Source organism: Pectinophora gossypiella, chromosome 11 (assembly GCF_024362695.1).
Source record: "Pectinophora gossypiella chromosome 11, ilPecGoss1.1, whole genome shotgun sequence".
Taxonomy (NCBI): Eukaryota; Metazoa; Arthropoda; class Insecta; order Lepidoptera; family Gelechiidae; genus Pectinophora; species Pectinophora gossypiella.
The window spans coordinates 993160-1013692 of record NC_065414.1 but is presented as its reverse complement, the minus strand read 5'-3'; the positions used below and the strand labels follow the sequence as shown (position 1 = coordinate 1013692).

Here is a 20533-nt window from a genome sequence, read left to right as displayed (position 1 = left end):
AGATACTAAGTATAATTTTATCCATTCGGTTTAAATTATTCAAATATGCTAAAGTGTTTATGGTAGTCACTTAGTACCTTAGAATGTTAAATAAATACATAAAGCACAGCGACCTCGATAATAAAAAAATTGTATTTTTCTAGTTACCGTACGTTTTTGCCTATATAGTAATATGTTTAATTTTTGAACGGAGAAATACAAAGCGACCTCCGCTCTCTAACCTCTAACCTCGTCTGACCTTACCACCATATCCCAAAACTCAAAAAATCGCATGACGCCCTCCAATTAGACGAGACTTCCTCTTTGGATGAGCATCACCCTTGCTTGCACAACTAACCCATCCTTTCTCCTCCCCTCCTGCCCCGAGTGAGCTTAGCTATATATCGTGATACTTGCAAGCAGCATCACATAACTTCGCCATCACCCGAAGTGACCCATCACTAAGCATCATGAAAGCCTTCGTAGCGGTAAGTCCGCAGTGCCCGTGCCAGTGAAATAAAGAAAAAAAAGTGAAGTGTCAGTGACGTTCCGAAATCAAAAAGTGCAAAGGATTCTATTTTTGTGTTCTGAAGATTAAAAAGAAAAATAAGTTTTCTTTTTTTCAAGTGTCGTGTTTTTGAATTTGGAATGGCCTGCACTCGATTTCCGAACAAGGGGTCATTTGTACGCTATCGGTTTGGACTTTGACTGATTTAATTTTGAACAATGGGTTTAAAAAACTTGCTCATTATTCTTTCAAAAGACATTGTCTAAATTGATCTGCAGCTGAAACCGATAGCGATCAAAAAGCTCCAACGCTTTCACTCTTTGTCAAGTCCAATTTGCGTATAATTATAATCTAGTCTTTACAACATAATTAATATCCCATTTAAATACAACATAAAAAAGCAACACAATTATCTTAGAGCGCCGATTCTCACATCTATCGTAAATGCGGCTCAGTTAGATTACACTTTCTTTCTAACGAACAATGGATATTATATCATGAACGTTGAATAACAATTCGGTAATTTTTCATCGCATATGTCGTTAATCAAAAAACTCTACATTCGAATACGCATTTTCATTGTTGAGAATAGACACGTAAAAAATATTTTATTAATATGATACTTACTTTTTTATAATTATGAAAATGTGAATTTAAACAATAAACAAACGAATTTATAACTTAAATACAAATACTAAAACACTAATAAAACTAAATAATACTTAAATTTACATACATCTGATTCCCGTAGAGCAAGCCATAACATAATTTAATTTGCATAAAATTCCGAATTTTCATTTAAGTAGGTAAATATATAGGTTCATATAATGGTAGTCGTAAAAATCTATTGCTAGTAACTGCAGTCATTACCATGTTTTTAATGTCCAAAACATACTGCCTTTTACAACAAAATAGACTTTACTCGCGCTTTTGAAATGCTAAAAATATACTTAACATAAAAATATATATCACATCAGCACAGTATCTATAATTGATAAATAGAGTACGAATAAAACCGACAAATCATACCAAGATAATGAAATAGACAATCAAGAACCACTACATCTTAAAAGTATTAAAACATCAAGTTCCTACTCACTTGTTGTTTACAAAACAATAAAACAGTTAAAGTAACTAATAGAAACTATAAAGCCCTCTTAGGGCGCCCATATATCGCGTTAGACGTAAATGGCATCAATAAATTACTCGTCTGTGAGTAAATACCGATTGCGCAAGACCTCCCTTCTAGTTGGGTAACATTAATGATGGGTAAGTAGCCTTAGGGTCACAGGTCGACGTGGGGTTAGCCACTGATCTGTACATGCCCCCTTTACCTTATACGATTCGTTTACACAGCTCACACGCTAAAATACGACGACCTCATTGGTTGATTTTGAAAATAGAATCGTAGCCTATCGATAGAGCAGAGATTTACACCAATAGCTTTTCAAAAAACTGTCTATTCCATATTTGAAAAAATAGAAAATATAGTTTTATTGCATAACCAAACATATACATGACTTATGAGTAGAAATTCCTATTCAGATATTCTAAGTTGATGTCTATGCAAATAACTAACGTCATTCGCAAATCGTTTATATAAATACATGGTGCAATATCTATTGTAATTAAATAAACATATCAGGATTCAGAAATACAATCGTAATAAAAAGTTTCTTATTCTCAAATATAAACCCAATAAAAAAAAAGTTCCAACGTCTTGAAACATCGTGTTAAATAACGTTCGTAATGCACAGTTTAGTTCGCGAAAAGATCATTACACGTGATCATCGTATATCATCATTTGCGATGTGATGGATCGAGCGATGACTAGTACTGTCCGACAACCTGTTACCAAAGCAATACCATTTATCATTTCCATAATGTAACAGTTACAACGTTCTCCATAAAAGGTTTACTTTTCAACCAGTGATTTATGGTTAAAAAATGAAGAAAAAGAATAACTGAACGCGTTTAAACTAAAACAGTTATATTTGATGTCTGGGTTGAACTTTCGCGTTTAACCGCATTCTGTTTGCACAGTAACACCGGTGGCTTACAGACTAACCGCGAAAACGCAGTAAAATATTGCGCCTCCTGTGGTTTGTCCATCAGCAGTCACGAAAACGAGCAGTTTGCGTTTCAACCTACATTCACAAGTCAAAGGTTGATAATCATATGGTGACCTTACTATCACTACATGACCATATGCAACCCAAATGCGACCCAATACGGTCATCTTCAAACGGTACACTTCATTTCATATGCTAAATGGATTCAGTAACGAAATTAATGGCTAAATCGATTCTAAACACGATTCTAATTTGAATTTCTGGACGCGTTCGAACTTTTTTTGTTTTCTCGAATTTAAAAAAAGAAAAGGATTGTAATTTGTTTATTCTAAATTCTTACTACATGATTGAATTTAGAATTTCTAATCTCAATAGTAAGTATATTCGAAATTTAAATTCCTTTTCCTTCTCTCTTTTACAAAAAATGCAGAAACCTAAAAATATCTAAATAGTTTTCATTGCATTAGAATTATTTAAAAAGTGAATCTTTTCATTAAATATGAATATTCAACGTTATGGAAAATAAACTCCTCTGTTACCAAATAGAGATTAACATAAATTATAAAAACAAAATCATTATACTTGCAAATAACTTATGAGTTTGTTATTTCACGGCATAACCGTAACTGTGACGATAATAACATTATTACGGATGTTGATAATCTAAAATTACAGTCGATTTAACAGGTTGTGCCTTTTTATTTAATGAAGTTTATAACAATAAAACTCAGTAAAATCACTTGCAACAAAGGAAAGTAACAACATCAGTCGAGGCCTTTCTCTTGACTATAATTTTATTAACTTGTATCCCAACTAAACCTTCTTAACATCTTCCTAAAGAACGGAATCTTCCTAAAACATTATCATCACTATGTGATTTAATCATTTTTATAGTCATCAAAAGTTGACTCGTGCTCTACAGTCTCGTCGTCATCGAACGAAAGCTCTCATAATGACGCGCTCGTGACTTCCGACGACCGAGTCGATGACGCAACTCATGACTGATGGCACTATTTTATAGCTCTATATACTATACATACATTACACACTTCTTCTATCATGTGGGTTGTGAAGTGGATCACCTCAGAAACCCTTCAGGGTTATTATTGAGCAACCAAAGGCCCCCACTGAATTCAATGAGTTTGAATTCATGTTTGGATCATAGATTGATGTCGCGTGTTATCCAGAATTCGTGCCCGTTTAATGGCAATAGACTCGGCTATCACATAGGACTTAACCATAGCTGGCGAGAAATGGGTGTACATCATTATACGCCTCCTTTACTATAGACCAGACTAGAACGTGATCAAACGCACTAAAATCTTCAAAAAAATCTCTGCCTATTTATGTACTGCTAAAGTCCCGCATGAGATCTCTAAATCGAAAGCAAACCCATATACAAGACAGTAGGAGAATTACCTCCTACATTACAGTACACATCCCTTAGTCGATACCAAAGACTGTTTATTATGTTACTAAGGTGCCTCTACATAGTTTATATGTGCACAAAGTAAATGCTAAGGCAAAGCAATATCAAAATGCTGATGGTGTAATACCGTGAGCCTTAGAATGTTAGAACGTTATTTATGCAACTTAGTCCCTTCGTATAGTTAAGCATCAAAATAAGTCTGGTTTAATGTACCTAAACGTCAATATTATTTAGTCGTCAAACCATGAGATGCAAATGCTAACCTAATCTAACCTAACTACTGAATAGTATGTGATAAAGCATAATTATTTGTTACCAATTGCCGAAAACAAAACAATGAATACAATTAGAACTATCAAACATTTGATATCTATGTAGCAACAAAGTAACGCAAACACTGACCTTTCGCTAGAAAATTATCAAAATAACAGTTTCCAAAGCATATACAAAGGCTATAATTTATTTTGATGACACAACATTTTAACTTGATGCTATTATGAGTTTGTAATAGAAGATTAACATTCAACAGTTCACTCGCGTATATGGTTCTATTCTACTGGCGTTACATAATGTTGCTGCCTATTAAGTACGTTGCTTGCCCAATATAAACTTTATGGAGAAAAACTTTTGCAATTTATGTAATAAAAAACATTATCAATCGATCAATAAACAACGATATTTCCAAAGTTTTAATGTATTCAATTTTAATAACTAGACTTAAACTTTGGGGACCCAAAACAGTACCCTGAGGCACAAACAACAAATTACTTTAATTCAAAAATGGAACAAGAACCAGTTTTAACCGAAACCTAATTGAAATGCTAAAAAGCGAATAATGTTATTTCCACTTGCCAGGGATTGCAAAGTTTACGTTCTCACAGTAACAGTAAATCAGCTGTGGATGCTACGAATCGCACGGCCTCGGTGACGCAACAGTGACATTACTGCCTCGTGTACCTCTTACCTCTGCGAACTCTGACCTCTGTCCACTTTCACTTTAGAACATTATTGTAATATTTTCTCCAGCTAGACAAAGCTAAAGATTGCTTCCTGCGATTCAAATGCTGATTGAAATGGAAGATCGTTCGACGATTTGACTGTGATTATTGCTGATAATTGTACTGTTGTCACTGATGTGATTCGTATGTTATTATCGCGTCTGGGAAGTATTATTGTTCCTTTTACCTTTTGCATAAACAATCTTAAATAAATTAAATCAAATCAAAATCAAACAACAACAAAAAAACAAAAAGTCCAACAGAAAAACATAAATTTTCTTATTATCTTTATAAAGTACGTTTCCGTCTTCAACCTTACTTACTCTTCCCGTTTTTCTGCCGGTTCAGCTAAAGGTCAATATATTTTGGACCGTGGACATGTTTTTAAAAGAATCTCTCCATTAAGTGCTTAAATTGTCACCTCTCGTCAGCAATTGCCGTCATCCACGGTACACGGTTGTCATTCCTTACGAAATACACAGTATCGATCATTAAACTCGACAGTGGAAAACCGATAATTGACCATTATTGACGACATGAGAAGTATTCACAAAAAGAAAGTAAAGTTAAAATGCCATGACAAAGTGCCATTATCAAGTTAAAGTAGGCAGGAAAAAAACGAATTTCACTTTCAATTAAGCTGAAGAGTTAAGACAACACTGAGAAGGATTGTCAGCGTGATGTAACGGTAGCCGTGTTTACATATTCGGTTCGAATGAGTTTGCAAACTAATATATTAGAATGGAAAGTGATGAGTCAAGTCTGAGATAAATAGGAATGAGAGAAATTCACTTAAAATGCAGATGGTCTGCAGTAGAAACTAACGATACCACTATCAAAACATAATGTGCAATTTAATATTCTTTTGACGATGTGAGAATCTAATTAAAATTGACTGCAAAATAATTGGCTCGCATACCTGCAAAAGATAATGGCAAATAGTTGGTTGAGTTGTTGTGGAACTAAATGTTTGTTCTCCTTGCAGTGCATAGCCCTCGCGTTGGTCGCGTGCGCCAATGGCGAAGCCCCGGGCGGCTACAACTACAACCGGCCATCCAGCGGCGGCTTCTCTGGAGGCTTCTCCGGCGGCCTGAGCTCCGGCGGCGGTGGCTACCGCGCCGTCTCCTCCGGCTACCAGACCTCTGAGGGCCAGAACGTCGACGCCCAGCTCCTCGAACAGGTCCGCCAGATCCTCCTCAAGGAAGAAGCTTCCTCCTCCTCCGGCTCCGGCGGCGGCTACCCCGCGGCCGCTCCTTCCTCCTCGTATGGTGCTCCCTCGTCCTCCTACGGCGCCCCCTCCACTAGCTACGGCGTGCCCGGAGGCCACAGCCGCGTTGTAGGCATCAACCTCGAAGGTGTCCGTCAGGCCATCCAGGTCGCGCAGTTCGAGCAGTCGTCCTCCTCCGGCGGCTACCCCTCCGGCGGCGGCGGCGGCTACCCCGCGGCCCGCCAGCCCTCCGGCAGCTACGGCGCCCCCTTCTAAGCCAAACCCAACCAAATACGAGTAGGATCCGAACCAGCGGCTCGACGTTCGGACGGAGTATTCGGGCGCGCCCACACCACCCCCGGGCCGACTCGAATGTGTATACCAATCGGCCGGCAGCCACGTACAATGTAGGTGATGCCGGCCTGGCCGTTGTCTCACCCTCTTCGGTCAACGCTTGCGACTGTGCACGCATGCGCGGCGGCCGCCAGGCGCCTGCAGGCTCCCGGCCCACGCAGGGGCAGTGGCACGCCGCCGCGCTCGACGCTCTTGTATAAAGTTTATCGTTAAGATTAGCTTAATTTTCTATTAATAAGTTTTTATTTTTGTTTTTATTTACAAAAAAATAAATACATTTCGACACCGTACTCCGTATTTTCAATAGTTCCGTAACATAACCTTTGATGTTAGGCAACGTTTGAAAGCGAAGTTCACGCAGCAAATAAAACATGTTACAAAATTGTTATTCTAACGAGATGTTTTAATAATTGGAAAATTAGTAGAACAGAGTTCAAGATATTTGACCTCTATGCTCTAACTTGCGCAACCGCGTTATATTATATTACACGTCCGAAGAGCGGACAATAAAAACAATATTTATTGAGTGGATTTCGAAAACAATCTTGAGGATCTCTGAGCACCATATTGCAATCCGTAATGGGATCTCAATAGGTGCCTTCAAACTAAAGTCGCAATAATCGTAAATATACTCATATACGCAACTAGTGATTGCCGCGATTGCTTGAGACGTACCATTTTCATACACCAGCTTACCTTCGTTAATAGGGAAAAAAACAGGATAAAATCTTAGCGTAAAACAGAAGTACATACTTACAGAAATCATTCAACAATAGAAATCATTTTCGTATGAAACAGTATTCGTTTATTTTTGCTTAGTAATTACGTATTTACTTAAATAAATTAACATCAAACAGGTATTAAGTATTAATGGGACTTTTGCAAATAAAAACTTATTTAGCTAATATTTGTAGGTAGGTAATGTTAATATTTCATTTTCAATTGTTACCCAAACAAAAACATATTTTTTATCTTTGACGATATAAAAGAGTTTGGCGCAACAACCTTTGTTTACCTCCTGTATATATTTAAGTTTTATAAAGCTTTTACGTGCAAAAACAGTTCTGGTCATTTTTCGCCTATTAATAAAAAGAAAACAATGAACCATTCAAATTCAAACATAGAACACAGAGTTAAAAGAGTCAACCAAAGAGAATATAATTCACTGCGTTTTTTAACGGCCCAAAAACACAGAAAGGTGGCGTGTTGAGAGTCATTTAGAGAAATGTGTGGAAACATTCAGATATCATCTTCATTATGCACTCACGCAATTAGTATGCAATCTGTGCGAGATTCTCATTATGTTGTATCGCATTCTAATTGGTGCTTCTAAATTTCTAAATTATACTTTTTAGTCGTTTTCATGTACAATGAGCATTAACGGTTTATTTTTTGAAAGTGTCTCTATAGGTACATAATTTCGATGGCCCATTTCTGACATAAATTCCTAAAGTTTATATTAGATAAGATGACATTAAATGAGATTTATTTAGGTAGATATTGGGCTGGCTTCAAAAGAACCTCTTAGGCCGTTGGATTCAATTGACAAAAAGAGAATTAGTTTATACAGGGTGTTAGTGACATCGTAACGAATACTCAGGGGGATGATTCAGACCATGATTCTGAGTTAATATCAAGTGGAATTTTTCGTCGCAAAATTCATGATTTTTTTTAGTTTTTTTTTAAATTATTTTCAATTCTATAATTTTGCGATGAAAAATTCCACTTGGTATTACCTCAGAATAATCAGCTGAATCATCCCCCTCAGTATTCGTTACGATGTCACTTACACCCCACACAAGTACATACGGTAGCCATACAAGTAGGTATGGGTGTTAGTGACACCGTAACGAATACTGAGGGGGATGGTTCAGACCATGATTCTGAGTTGATATCAAGTGGAATTTTCAGTCAGAATATTCCTGAAAATTTTTGTGTTTTTTTTAATTATTTTCAATTCCATACTTTTGCGACGGAAAATTCCACTTGATATCATCTCAGAATCATGGCCTCAATCACCCCTCAAAGTTTTCGTTACGATGTCACTAACACCCTGTATATTGCGCGGTCGCTTCATTGCTTAATTTAAAAAAACACCACCGAATACACCAAGGTACTAAAAAATAATTATAGCCGATCTGGTAATGTTTGTCGACTTGACTTAACTTGACTTCCGCCCTCAATTGTAATGATATGCAAAAATGTGTGAGGTATCTACCTGTTACATGTTGCTTAATTTTGTAAATCGCTTGCAATCGTCGACCACTACCAATAGGTGAATAAATAAACAAATCATGTATTCGCAAGGATTCATGGTTAACAAGTTGGTAGGTACTAGTATAAGGCTCTCTTGTCATACTCAGCTCCCGCGACACAGAAACCGCGCAAGCGCGACACGATTTACATGGACGGACGGCTTCGACCAATAGACGTGGCGAACGCTACCTACGGAGATATAAACGTCTTACAGCTATTGGTCCTTCGATTATACTTCGCGCAGCGACCGGCGCGGTTGCTGTGCTGCGGGGTCTGAGAGTCTTTAACCAAAATGTTTACTTAGTCAAGAGATAAATCGTAAAAGCATTTACATACAAAGCACATACGTAGAGTTAATCAGTCATACGTGTTGATTGCGTATACTGATTATATGTAATTACTGTTAGCAATACCTACAGTAAATGTGTATCCCAGTAGCAAGAACATTTGAGTATCAATGTGGGGTCGCAGGATCCTAAATCAATTTTCGCATTTGTTTTCGAATTCATATTTGGATCTTAAATGATTATCACGTGCTCCCATACTCCCATACTTCCCTGTCTTCTCTTCACCGATTAGAAGGTCACAGCAACAGTAGCTTTGTTAAAAACTGGACCTGTCAAATCTTTAGGTTAGGTAAGCAGACTTCCTGAAAACGCAATTACGCTAGGGAGATGATGAGTTGAAACAAACCTAGGTAAAGTGGGTAACTCATAGTGTTAAGAAAAGTGACAGCCGATGTCCACCACCACCATTCAGACCAGCACTCAGCACTCATGTTAAAGGTTACGACTTACCAGTTACGTGTAAGTGCTCGCAGACGATTTCAAATGCTTACTTTTTACTACAAAACAGTCCTTAAGCATCATTAAGGTTGGGCCATGAAAACAGCCATGGGCTAGTTGCTTCTTAATATACAGGGTGTTAGTGACATCGTAACGAATACTCAGGGGGATGATTCAGACCATGATTCTGACTTAATATCAGGTGGAATTTTTCGTCGCAAAATTCATGATTTTTTTTTAGTTTTTTAAAATTATTTTCAATTCTATACTTTTGCGATGGAAAATTCCACTTGATATTAACTCAGAATAATCAGCTAAATCATCCCCCTCAGTATTCGTTACGATGTCACTTACACCCCGCACAAGTACATACGGTAGCCATACAAGCAGGTATAGGTGTTAGTGACACCGTAACGAATACTGAGGGGGATGGTTCAGACCATGATTCTGAGTTGATATCAAGTGGAATTTTCAGTCTGAATATTCATGAAATTTTTTGTGTTTTTTTAAATTATTTTCAGTTCCATACTTTTGCGACGGAAAATTCCACTTGATATCATTTCAGAATCATGGCCTCAATCACCCCTAAAAGTTTTTGTTACGATGTCACCAACACCCTGTATTTTTTTTATTGAAGGAACTTGTAAAGGCCAGGTCAAGAGTACTCTAAACCGGCGAGCATGCATGAAGTCTTTGATGAGAGTGGAATAATTGAAAGTGGTGTATCAGGATAGTAGTAAGTGTAGTCGTAGTCTCTGCCTACCCCAACGGGAAATAGGCGTGATCGTGCAATAGGAGTGAATATGGATACCGCCACACTACTCCACTGCGAGTTGGTGGAGGTATACGCTTAGTAGCCGACAGTTGCTTAACCTGCCTTCCGAAGCACGGAAGCTTATATTTATTTAATTTTACCGACTTCAAAAAGGAGGAGGTTCTCAATTCAACCGTATTTTTTTTTATGTTTGTTCGGTCATAACTTCGTCGTTTATGAACCGATTTAAATAATTCTTTTTGTATAGAACACGTTCACCTGCCTGTCTTCCTGAGCATGTCGTAAAATCCCACTGAGGAATTGTGTCTTTTCTAACTTGATGGACAATTGTTATGGGCGATAGGCTGATCCCCTGTCAGACTTCGTATTAACAATGGCTTCAAGTTGTCTGATTTCTAGTGTCTCTGCCCACCCACTAGGGATTACGGGCGTGATTTTTAGTAAGTGTGTACGGTCCTGGATCCACATTAAAACACTCAGTTAGTTAACGAGTAAGTTTATACAATGCATCCAACCAACCTTTCGGCGAGGTTCGCCCCTCCGTATATTCAATGCATACACTTACATTTTGAAAAACTCAAAAAAATCGTTTTCGATACCGCGTTCTAATTAGACCCCAGCGCCATCTAGTGGCAATCGTGCGAAACTAAAAATATCTTAGAATATTTGTCTTGTACATAATTTGGACAGTATTGTATGTGTTTATTTTTTTATAATCCGTAAATCTCGTGGCCAGCGACCCAGTTGGACACCGCTGGATCGTGATGAAATTGCAATCCCACGGCTAATCACTCGCATCTCGCATAATACGCGTTACATAAACTTACGTCACCGCTGAACAATGGTCAACGGCTCATGGGGGAGCACCTATGTGGAGGGTTGGTTCTAACTAAAAGTTAGAAGTAACCGGGACCAAAGGCTTGACGTGCCTACAGGATATCTTCTTCTATCGTTGTTCTCTCCTAATGCTTTCAGGGAGAGAATTCCACAGACGGACAGCATGCACCGTGAAAGACTTTGAGTAGAAAATTGAGGAATGAGAAGGAATAGTGTTCAAAATTCAAAATTCAAAAATATCTTTATTCAGTAGGTAACATAGTTACACTTTGAATCGTCAATTTTACATAACGAACGTCTTATCCGCCTAAAACTACTGCAGCTTCTCACAACCTGTATAGCCGGGGAAAAGAAGCTGCAAGAAAAACCTCGTTGTCTGTTTTCATATGTAGTTAGCTACGTAATTGGCCGGACAAATATGGAGCGCTGGATTGACGCGGATCACAGCTCACGGCAATGCATGGTCATCAGAAAGTATTCTGTCCCAACTTTGTCTTAACGTAATAGTCTACGTATTCATTATTCCATTACAGCTTTTAGATCGTCTACAATATTGCGCGTGGGCAGCAATTAGCTTTTATTCAACATTGTACCAACATTATGATGATATACTTATGTTGCAAACCACCGCGATGCTGTTATTGGTTGGCTCCGCACTTTGTATGCAATACACTCAGCTATTGCACTTTAATAACAACAATTTATCAGGGAACAAAAGTTCACTCCGATACGTCGATTGAGTATAAATTACTATTGAGTAACATTATGCATTTTCTTAATAGTCTGTAGTAACATATTATACTATCAATGGTCTAGGAAGAGGCTAGATTCTTCCGTATCGTATGCGCCGGCAGAATTTTCTGTTTATGTGATGTTCATATGGAATTATTTGACCTCAACGGTTGCAGAGGCGGAGATGGGGTACGGCAATGCGGGACGGAAGAGCCGAGTCGCAGAGACTGTAACCTGGAACCTGACAGAGGGCAGCAGTAACTGTCAGTACGGCTTTGAAATAGACTACTCTGGGCGCCACCCCACTCGCGTCAGACAGTATACTGCGGGGTGGAAGGCAAAAGGGAAACCACTGCCCTATTTTTCCCAAAAAAGTAGAATGGAGAACGGTTCACCGACAAGAGCGTGGCATTTAAATTAGCGATGATGATGTGGAATTATTTATAACGCCGGATTGAAGCCCGTTACCAAACTTGCACCAATGAGTTGTTAAGTTATCTTAAGTGCACTTTTCACTAACACAGTTGGCTCGACCATTATAGACGGCGATACGGCTCACCTATCACGTTGGTCTAACAGAAAGCTCGGTGAGGTGTGGGTACTTATTTCACCTTGCGATGGATGTACCTGTGACTAGTAGCAAAGTCTCCATTCTTCTCTCTCAAAGTCATTGGCACTGAGTCTTATAAAGAAGTCAAAACATTGACTTTGACAATCGCCTTTTCTTTAATTTGTTTCATGTAAGCCCTTCTTGGTTTTCCTCTTCCTTTCTTTCCGTCTATGATGTTCAATTTAATAAATTCGTCATGTCTTATTGTGTATTCAAGCATCTTGTCTCTTATGTCCTCAATAACTCACAATATTTTATCTCCTTTCATCAGTACGTCATTATAATTTTACCAGAAAAATTGGTACCTACAACGGGGGAGTTTCATTGACTACGAAAAATGTCGGTTTTAAAGAGACATGCAACCATTAAATTAGGTATTTGGCTGGAAAGATAAGTTATATAGGGTGGTACCTTAGAAGTAGGTATGTGTAGGTAGTGAAATGATCACATAACGTCACATAAAGTGACCACGCGGTATTTCCAAATTCAAAATAACCTTCTAATATAATGACGCAAGCATCAATTTCAATTTCCATATTCAAACCCACTATAGTTTTTTTTTTTTATAATTTTATATTTTTTTTCAAAATGGCAGCCCTATTAATGGCCGGTGGCGAAATATTCCCATTGTCGCAACCTGTATGTGGATGTAATGGTTGCGTTAATTTATATCTGTGTCTAGAACAGGGGTTACCAACTGGCGGTCCAGAAACAATCAAGGGCTGAAACATGTAAGGCAAGCAGCGCAAAAAAATTCCTTTACCTGTTTAGGTATTTCAAAATTTCTTTCTTTTAAAAAGGTTTCCTGGACTTCGCAATAGTATTACACGAAAGGTTTTATAACATCCTAATGCTGGGTAAAGGCCTCTCCTGCCTTTATAATGACGTAACAATATAACATACCATCACGCCTCTATCCCCGATGAAATAGGCAGAGGTTTTTGTGGTTCATTTAATATAACAAACAAATAAGTAGTAGAAAAAATAGTCTATTTTCATTAATTTATTTTTTGTTTTATTTAAACTGAACAAAAAGCGTAATAGTCCCTGGTAAAAAAGGTTAACAACCACTGGACTACAATTATCGTCTGCTACCAACAATAAGGTTCCATTCTTCTACATTTGCTTTGTTACCGCTTGCTTAACATTGGTTGTTCACTTTGACATGATTTTAAGCACTATGAAAGTCGTTACAGTTTACGATCTTGTCGGATTTAAGAGCTTTAAGTGTAATATGTAAATGTGGTGAGAATCAAACAATACTACTTCGGAAGGAAAATTGGCGAAGTATAATTGTGGGAAGCTTTTTTTGGACGCTTTTTTTAATGTGCCTTTATTTTTAATGCTTACCTAGCTACTTCGCCGGACAAATATGGCTCGCCTCGCCTAGGGAGATATGGTTCTAACTGTACGTGTTTACATACATACACATACATAAACTCACACCTATTTCCCACCGGGGTAAGCAGAGACTATGGAATTCCATTTGTTTCGATTCTGATACACTTCTCTTGGTTCGTCCACATTCATTTTAATGTAGATCGTATTGAACCTTTTGTATGAGTTTATGTATTATATAAGCTAAAATTACTCTATACATAACATTTTCCTCCGCTTACTGATGTAAACGTAATATTATAGTAATCTAACCTATAGCTATAGGCAGTCTACCAAGCAAATATCAACTATATAGTTGCAAAACTATCATTAACTAACATTTACTCACACCTACGGTCACGAGCATTAATATGTATACACTTTGGTACCATGTCGCATTAACTTTTTTGACAAATTGAACTGTAAGTCTCACTAAATGTCAAATATGTTAGTGCGACAGAGTCCTAAAGTGGGTACATTATTGCTCATGACTGTACATCATTTCATTACCCGCCATTAGACTCAACGATCCATTATCCAAAACACTGTATATAGGACAGAGACAACACTAATCATCGTAAAAAGTATGCCATATGCTTTGACAACGTGACATTATAATTATCTATATCATCAATCATTGCTATAACGTGATAATTATGTAAAATTACAAGAATGCGCCTGCTAAAACAATCTGCGAAAAAACGATTTACTGCGACATTGCTCTAAATTTTTGAGTAGGCGTTTAGCACATCACACAAAGGTAGCGTTTGTTCAACAGCAAGATGATCATAAGATGATGGTGATGATGATGATGATGATACAGCAGTAAGATTATTCGTACTTACTGATACAAGTAAGTAGTCGTTACATGAGCCATGTCAGGGATCTTTGGTAGCTCAACAGTAACCCTGATACCAGGATTGATGAGGTTGGTAGTCCACCTCACAACCCTCACGATAGAAGAAGATACAACAGCATTTTGTGGGTGTTTTGTATGTAATAGATAACGCAAGCATAATAAAACAAGCGTGTTTGACAAAAAAATAATAATATTTAATTTCGTACTATTTTCCTCGTAATCACTTTCAAATCACAATTCCTTTATAAACATACGGACGATACAAAAAATATTTCATCGCGGGCATTCGCTACTTACCACTAACTTGGCACTTTGTGAGCACTAGTATTTTACACCATATTTACAAGAAATACTTACAATAATACTTATTATGACAAAACACTTGTATCCACATTGAACATAGCAGAAAATTAATTATGTGAAAACATTTTCAAAAAAAAATTTATTTAATTCAAACATTCATTGTTCAACTAATGTTATAGGTACCAGTGCAAGACAGAACATAACAATAACTTCTGAAATGGTGTCACACCTGTATTCATTACATTATTTCATTAAAAGAACCTCGACTTTTACCGAAAAAAAATAAAAAATAATTATAAATAAAATATATGTATAGACTTCATCGATTTCTTTCTTCTCCTTTAATTATTGAAGGTAATTAATTTTAATAAAATCCATTCTATGCACTAAATTAAATTTGACAAGAGTAAGAATGGTTCGTTCGCCCTCGGTTCGAGAGTACTATGTTCCTTGTTTCGCCATGACTATTATAGGCTCTATAACAAAGAAAGATTTACAATACATACTTATATCTCATATAACAAATGTGTCTACCGTCATGGATAGAAGATAAAACTAGTAGAATAAGTAAAATCGGCCTTAAGTGAAATTGCCTACAAATTGTGCACTTCTGTTTGAGAACATGATTCGATTCACAACCAAAGTAATACGAGTATTTACTACAGAAAACACAATATATATAAAGTAATATATAAAAAGTTACTAATTTCTATTAAGGATGGAATTAAAATTTAAATGCTTCTCTAGATATTCTTATAAATAATTACATAAAAATTCCAAAACGAAATTTTCTCGAAGATAAAAATCCAAAAATATATTTACATAGAATATGTGGAATTGTTGAATCGTAGGAACAATTTTACCTATTGTATTTACATTACAAGACCATTAAAATATCGATACATTCACGACAAGCAGGGCTTTCATGCGCAACGTGATAAAATTATCAATCGATTCAATAAATTTTGTCGAAATCGATAAGTTTGTTCCCCTAACATGCGCGCCACGTGATTTTGTTCGTATTTTGACAGAACGATGACTTAATTGGGTTCACACATAGAGAAACACGGTCCTCCGCGTTCACATATCCCGCCGCGTTGGTGCTAATGCACCAATCGATAAAATGACCGTGACAACATTTTATCACCTAGCGCATGTTAGCCCTATAGGACAAACAATATAAATAAAACGCCTGAAAGTAACACTAGAAGCACCCAACAACACCAAAAATTAATTAAAATTATGCATTTCAGGAATTATAAAACGTAAAATGCATTATTTCGATAGAACATCCTGGTCATAAAATAAAATAAAACTTAACGCGATTTGTACAAAAAATATGTAAAAGCATCTTAAAAATAGTTCGAGCCATCAGTACTAGTAACTTTTACAACATGATATGTTCTGTCATCAATTGGCATTATTAAAATATCATCAAAACCTAGATGCCCTAAACCCTGTACTAGCTAGCACCTTTCTCTTCCGGGGGCCACAACACTTCAGGGTGGTTTAACATGTAGTAAATCATATGTTTCTCACTTCCATACGTGGATGCCTTCGTACCAAGACACATCTGAAACTGACTTTTCTCCAGATTCTTATCACAATCAACAGAATGGAATATGTGCACCAAGCTCTTATCAGGTATCCTATAAACAGTCAAGTTGGACTTTATCAAAGTCTCGAACAACTGGACATCTTCCATGCCCCATCCTTTAATATTTAAATCGAAGCCACCAACTCTTTCGAAATCACATTTGAAAATGCTAAGAATACCAAAACCATATTGCCTAAAGTAACCAAAATCATCATTAATTTCCTTACTGTATTTCAAATTCGCTATTTCTCTGTCTGTTTTCGCGCCGTGTTCTCCACTGTCCACGAATTTACCTAGATCCGTGTTTATAACGAGAGTTTCATCTTTAAATTTGTTATAGTCCTCACCATTCACAACATCGGGGTTGTACTCACTAAACACTATTGGGAAATAGACTTGATTATACTTTATCGTGTTTATCCTTATCCTCCTAAGAGTATCGAAATTGAACATCATATCAACGTCTATAAAGAAAACTAGATCGTCACTTGAACACAGTTTTAGTCCTTCAGTGAGCGCTGCACCTCTGGAGAATACGGTTGAACCCATTTGTACAACTTTTATTTCTTTGCCGTACATATCATTGTAATAATCAACTAGTGACTGAGCATTTTTGTAATCCAAGGGGCTTTTACTGTCTAAGTGTAAAACGACTATCAAAGTCACAGCCTCGTTGCTTTTTAACACAATTTCTTCATAGTTCTTCATAAACCTACCAAAGACTTCTTGCCTGCCTGCTAGAGGGAGGATGAAGTGTATCCGTCTGTCATATATGGGATATTCTTCTTCTGCTCCATCGCCCCAAGTGAGGACTTTTGGCAGGTTTTGTAGTTTCATCAACCCACTCTCTAGTGCGCCTCGAACGTTGAGTTTGCTAAAGTCCAGGAAACTGTTTTGCTGTTGGTTGGACTCGTCGAAGTCTTCGTATTCGCCCTTGGAATTATCGAATTGGGCTATAACTTCTGGTTCATCGACCGGTGGTTCACCCATCGGTAATTCTCGTATTTCAATACCTGCAAGAGTAAAAACAAAAAAAAATAGTTTCTTGTTATGATTTTAGGTATAACTTAACAAAATTCAAATTAAAATCTATGTGCAATCGGGTCAATTTAACAAAAACTAAAAAAAACTTCAGCCTGATTTTTTTTGTATGACTGTGTTAAAAAATATTAAAAGATAATTGATATTTGCGTAAGTACATAAGAGTTTGGACTGAATGTTTTAGGAGCAAAATACTATTCGATCCTGACAAAAAAGAAATTTGGTGAGTGCGACACATAAGAGGCTAAAGTAAGACCGAGGGCGGGTGATGTTAACCTAGCTCAGCCGCTGGTGGGGACCGGAGAGTTGCCGTTCTGTGCGCAGTATTATTCCTTATTCTATAGTTATGTTTTAAGTATATCAGACCTGTGAAAGACTGCTGCAAGTAGGCGTGCCTCCTGACTGCGGCGGTCATCTTCCTGCCGCGGTACCGGCGGTACTTGAGCAGCAGGTCCAGCACGTGATCGGCCCCGTGTAGAGGCTCCAGCCGGGTGTAGCCGTAGAGAAGTTCGTTGAAGTCTATGACGCGCCCGCGCTGCCGGGACGGCGCGTTGATAATCTCCATGACCTGGAGTGGGGGAAAATAGTAATGTTAGTATAAAATCTTTGTTCTTTTTAAATACTCCAATACTCACTTATTTGATAGGGCTCGGATACAAGGATACTAAAAAAACTAAGGGATGATATTACCTCTATAAGGAAGCGAAAATAAAGTCACGTGGATCCAGAGAAACGCCGAATGATGAAATGGCTGTGTTCCCTAACCAATATCGGTTTTGACAGCAAAACATCTTCTGAACTAGTTTGCATTGAAGAACAAATGCTGCTGAAATGCTGATGTTTGCCGGAATAAAATGCTTCAGAGCAATAATGTTTTGTTTGAGTGCAATAAAGTCCACTTGATCCTTTTTGATTTGAAGAACAAGGGCGTCGCCTTAATGACAATACCAAGATCGAAAGAATTTCGCATGGATGGACAGGAGGAGGACCCGGTAGAGTAGTGGTTAGCGCGCTGGTCTCAACTTGACAAGAGCTGCGGGTTCAAGACTCTTTCTTTAAGATTTTCTCTTTGAAGAACAAGGATGGAATTTTCAGAGATTACAGAGAAAGGGCCTTTTCCTAGCTGTAGTATACCACAAGCTAGCATAGTAGCATAATATGGATAAAGGTAATCTAGCAATAGGTAAAATCTCAACTGACCTCTCGAATAACATCATCCAGAGCTTCTCTCAGCGGCAACTCGATCCGTCTCTTGGGGTTGCTGTGGGTGATGGAGTATATGGACTTGGAGATGAAGTCGAACGGGACGATGTCTTCGAGGGAGCTTGGTTTGTAGCGGCTCATGTCGATTGGGGCTCCTGCAATATAGAAATTAGAATTGATTAGTCAGTTATTAATAAAAATCACTATGTGATCCCTACTTTGGTTAGGACATTACAGGCTGATTACCTGATTGTCCGAAAGTAAGACGATACGTGCTTCGGAAGGCACGTTAAGCCTTTAGTCCCGATTACTACTTACTGATGTAAGTACGTACTCTTGTCAGGAGCTCAATAGCCTTTGGCGGCTCAATAGTAACCCTGAAACCAAAGTTGATGAGGTTGGTAGTCCACCTCACACCCACACGATACAAGAAGATGTTACTAACACCTATGGATGTAAAAACAAACTATCCGAAATAAAAGATTTGAATTAAGTATTTAAAAAAAAATATCTAACTGAATTAGATCCTCACCTAAAATCTCATTATCCCCAAGATAGTCCGGATCGCCCAGCTTAGCAGGGAAGAGCGGGACGTCTCCAGGCAACATGTAGTCTCCCACTTGCTCCGCAGCCACCCCCAAGTACTTCATTGATGATGCTATGTCTCTGTGCAGGTCTAATGCTTCTTCCTTCAGCTCTTGGATGCGAAGGTTCTGGAATGAGAGGAAATTGATATATTAACTTTGGTTTAATTTTATTCATTTCTTGTTTCAACCGAACCAAACCGTATCCGGCGACGGTGGCAATATATCTATCCCGGGTCGTTGTTCTGGTAGGCTCTAATGTGGCTAGTTTAAGGGAAACACCGAGAACTAGTATACACTTTGTTTATTTTGAATAACTTAAGAATTTACACAAAACATCAATAGGTCGCGCGGTAGCGTCGCTCAGCGTTGCGGAACTGAACACTGTAGCCTACAGTCTGTAGGCTGAACCCTGCCGCCCGCGCACCAGGAAGAGACGTACACGCAGAGAAGCAAGGACCTCGTAGGTTAGGACCTACTGTAGCCGCTCTTATACTAGCGAAACCGAACTTCGACTTGAAGGTCCGGTCACATGGCACACCATAAATACCTACGTTATAATAAGTACGGTATCTATGTACGTTAGAAATCGAATCGGCACCATAGTTATTTTGTTTATAAAAGAATTGCGTACGCGCATAATCTGCCCGTTTGCAATAATTTGATATGACTAACACTAAGTGCATGTTATTACAGAGGACCCGATACTAACTCGTTCATTGCACCTCTTTATCTTGTTTACATCCGAATTAATCATCTATTCACAAATGCATATTGTTTTACTTATCTTTATTATGCGTTTTATACATGTCTTCGATTTTATGACTTGATGCACACAGGGGTGCGCGACGGGGAGCGGGGGGATTTTTACGTGCATACGTAAATAACATAAAATGTAATAAAAATCCTACGCGACACGCTGAAGTACCATTAAATCCTAAATCTTTCCGTTCTCCGCACCCATGGTATAAGAAAACCAGGTGTTGACAATGGCAACATAAAAATACCTTTTAAAAAAAAGGTTATA

General features: G+C 37.8%; 2 protein-coding genes across 2 annotated transcripts in view; one reads left to right on the top strand and one right to left on the bottom strand.

The window, feature by feature from the left end:
* Window positions 1-356: 356 nt before the first annotated feature.
* On the top strand, window positions 357-6837 carry LOC126370753 (pro-resilin). Its single transcript, XM_050015790.1, has 2 exons — window positions 357-467; window positions 5972-6837. Exons 1-2 carry the CDS (start codon window positions 450-452, stop codon window positions 6467-6469), a joined length of 516 nt encoding a protein of 171 aa, XP_049871747.1. The 5' UTR covers window positions 357-449; the 3' UTR covers window positions 6470-6837.
* An 8113-nt stretch (window positions 6838-14950) lies between these two features.
* The window catches only part of LOC126370663 (chondroitin sulfate synthase 1), a 60180-nt gene continuing 54597 nt past the window's right edge, over window positions 14951-20533 (bottom strand). Inside the window, exons 3-6 of the mRNA XM_050015638.1 lie at window positions 19455-19635; window positions 18920-19077; window positions 18086-18287; window positions 14951-17691 (exon numbers count right to left, since the gene is read on the bottom strand). Coding sequence (XP_049871595.1) covers window positions 16544-17691; window positions 18086-18287; window positions 18920-19077; window positions 19455-19635 — 1689 coding nt within the window. The 3' untranslated portion in view covers window positions 14951-16543. The remainder of the gene's footprint in view (window positions 17692-18085; window positions 18288-18919; window positions 19078-19454; window positions 19636-20533) is intronic.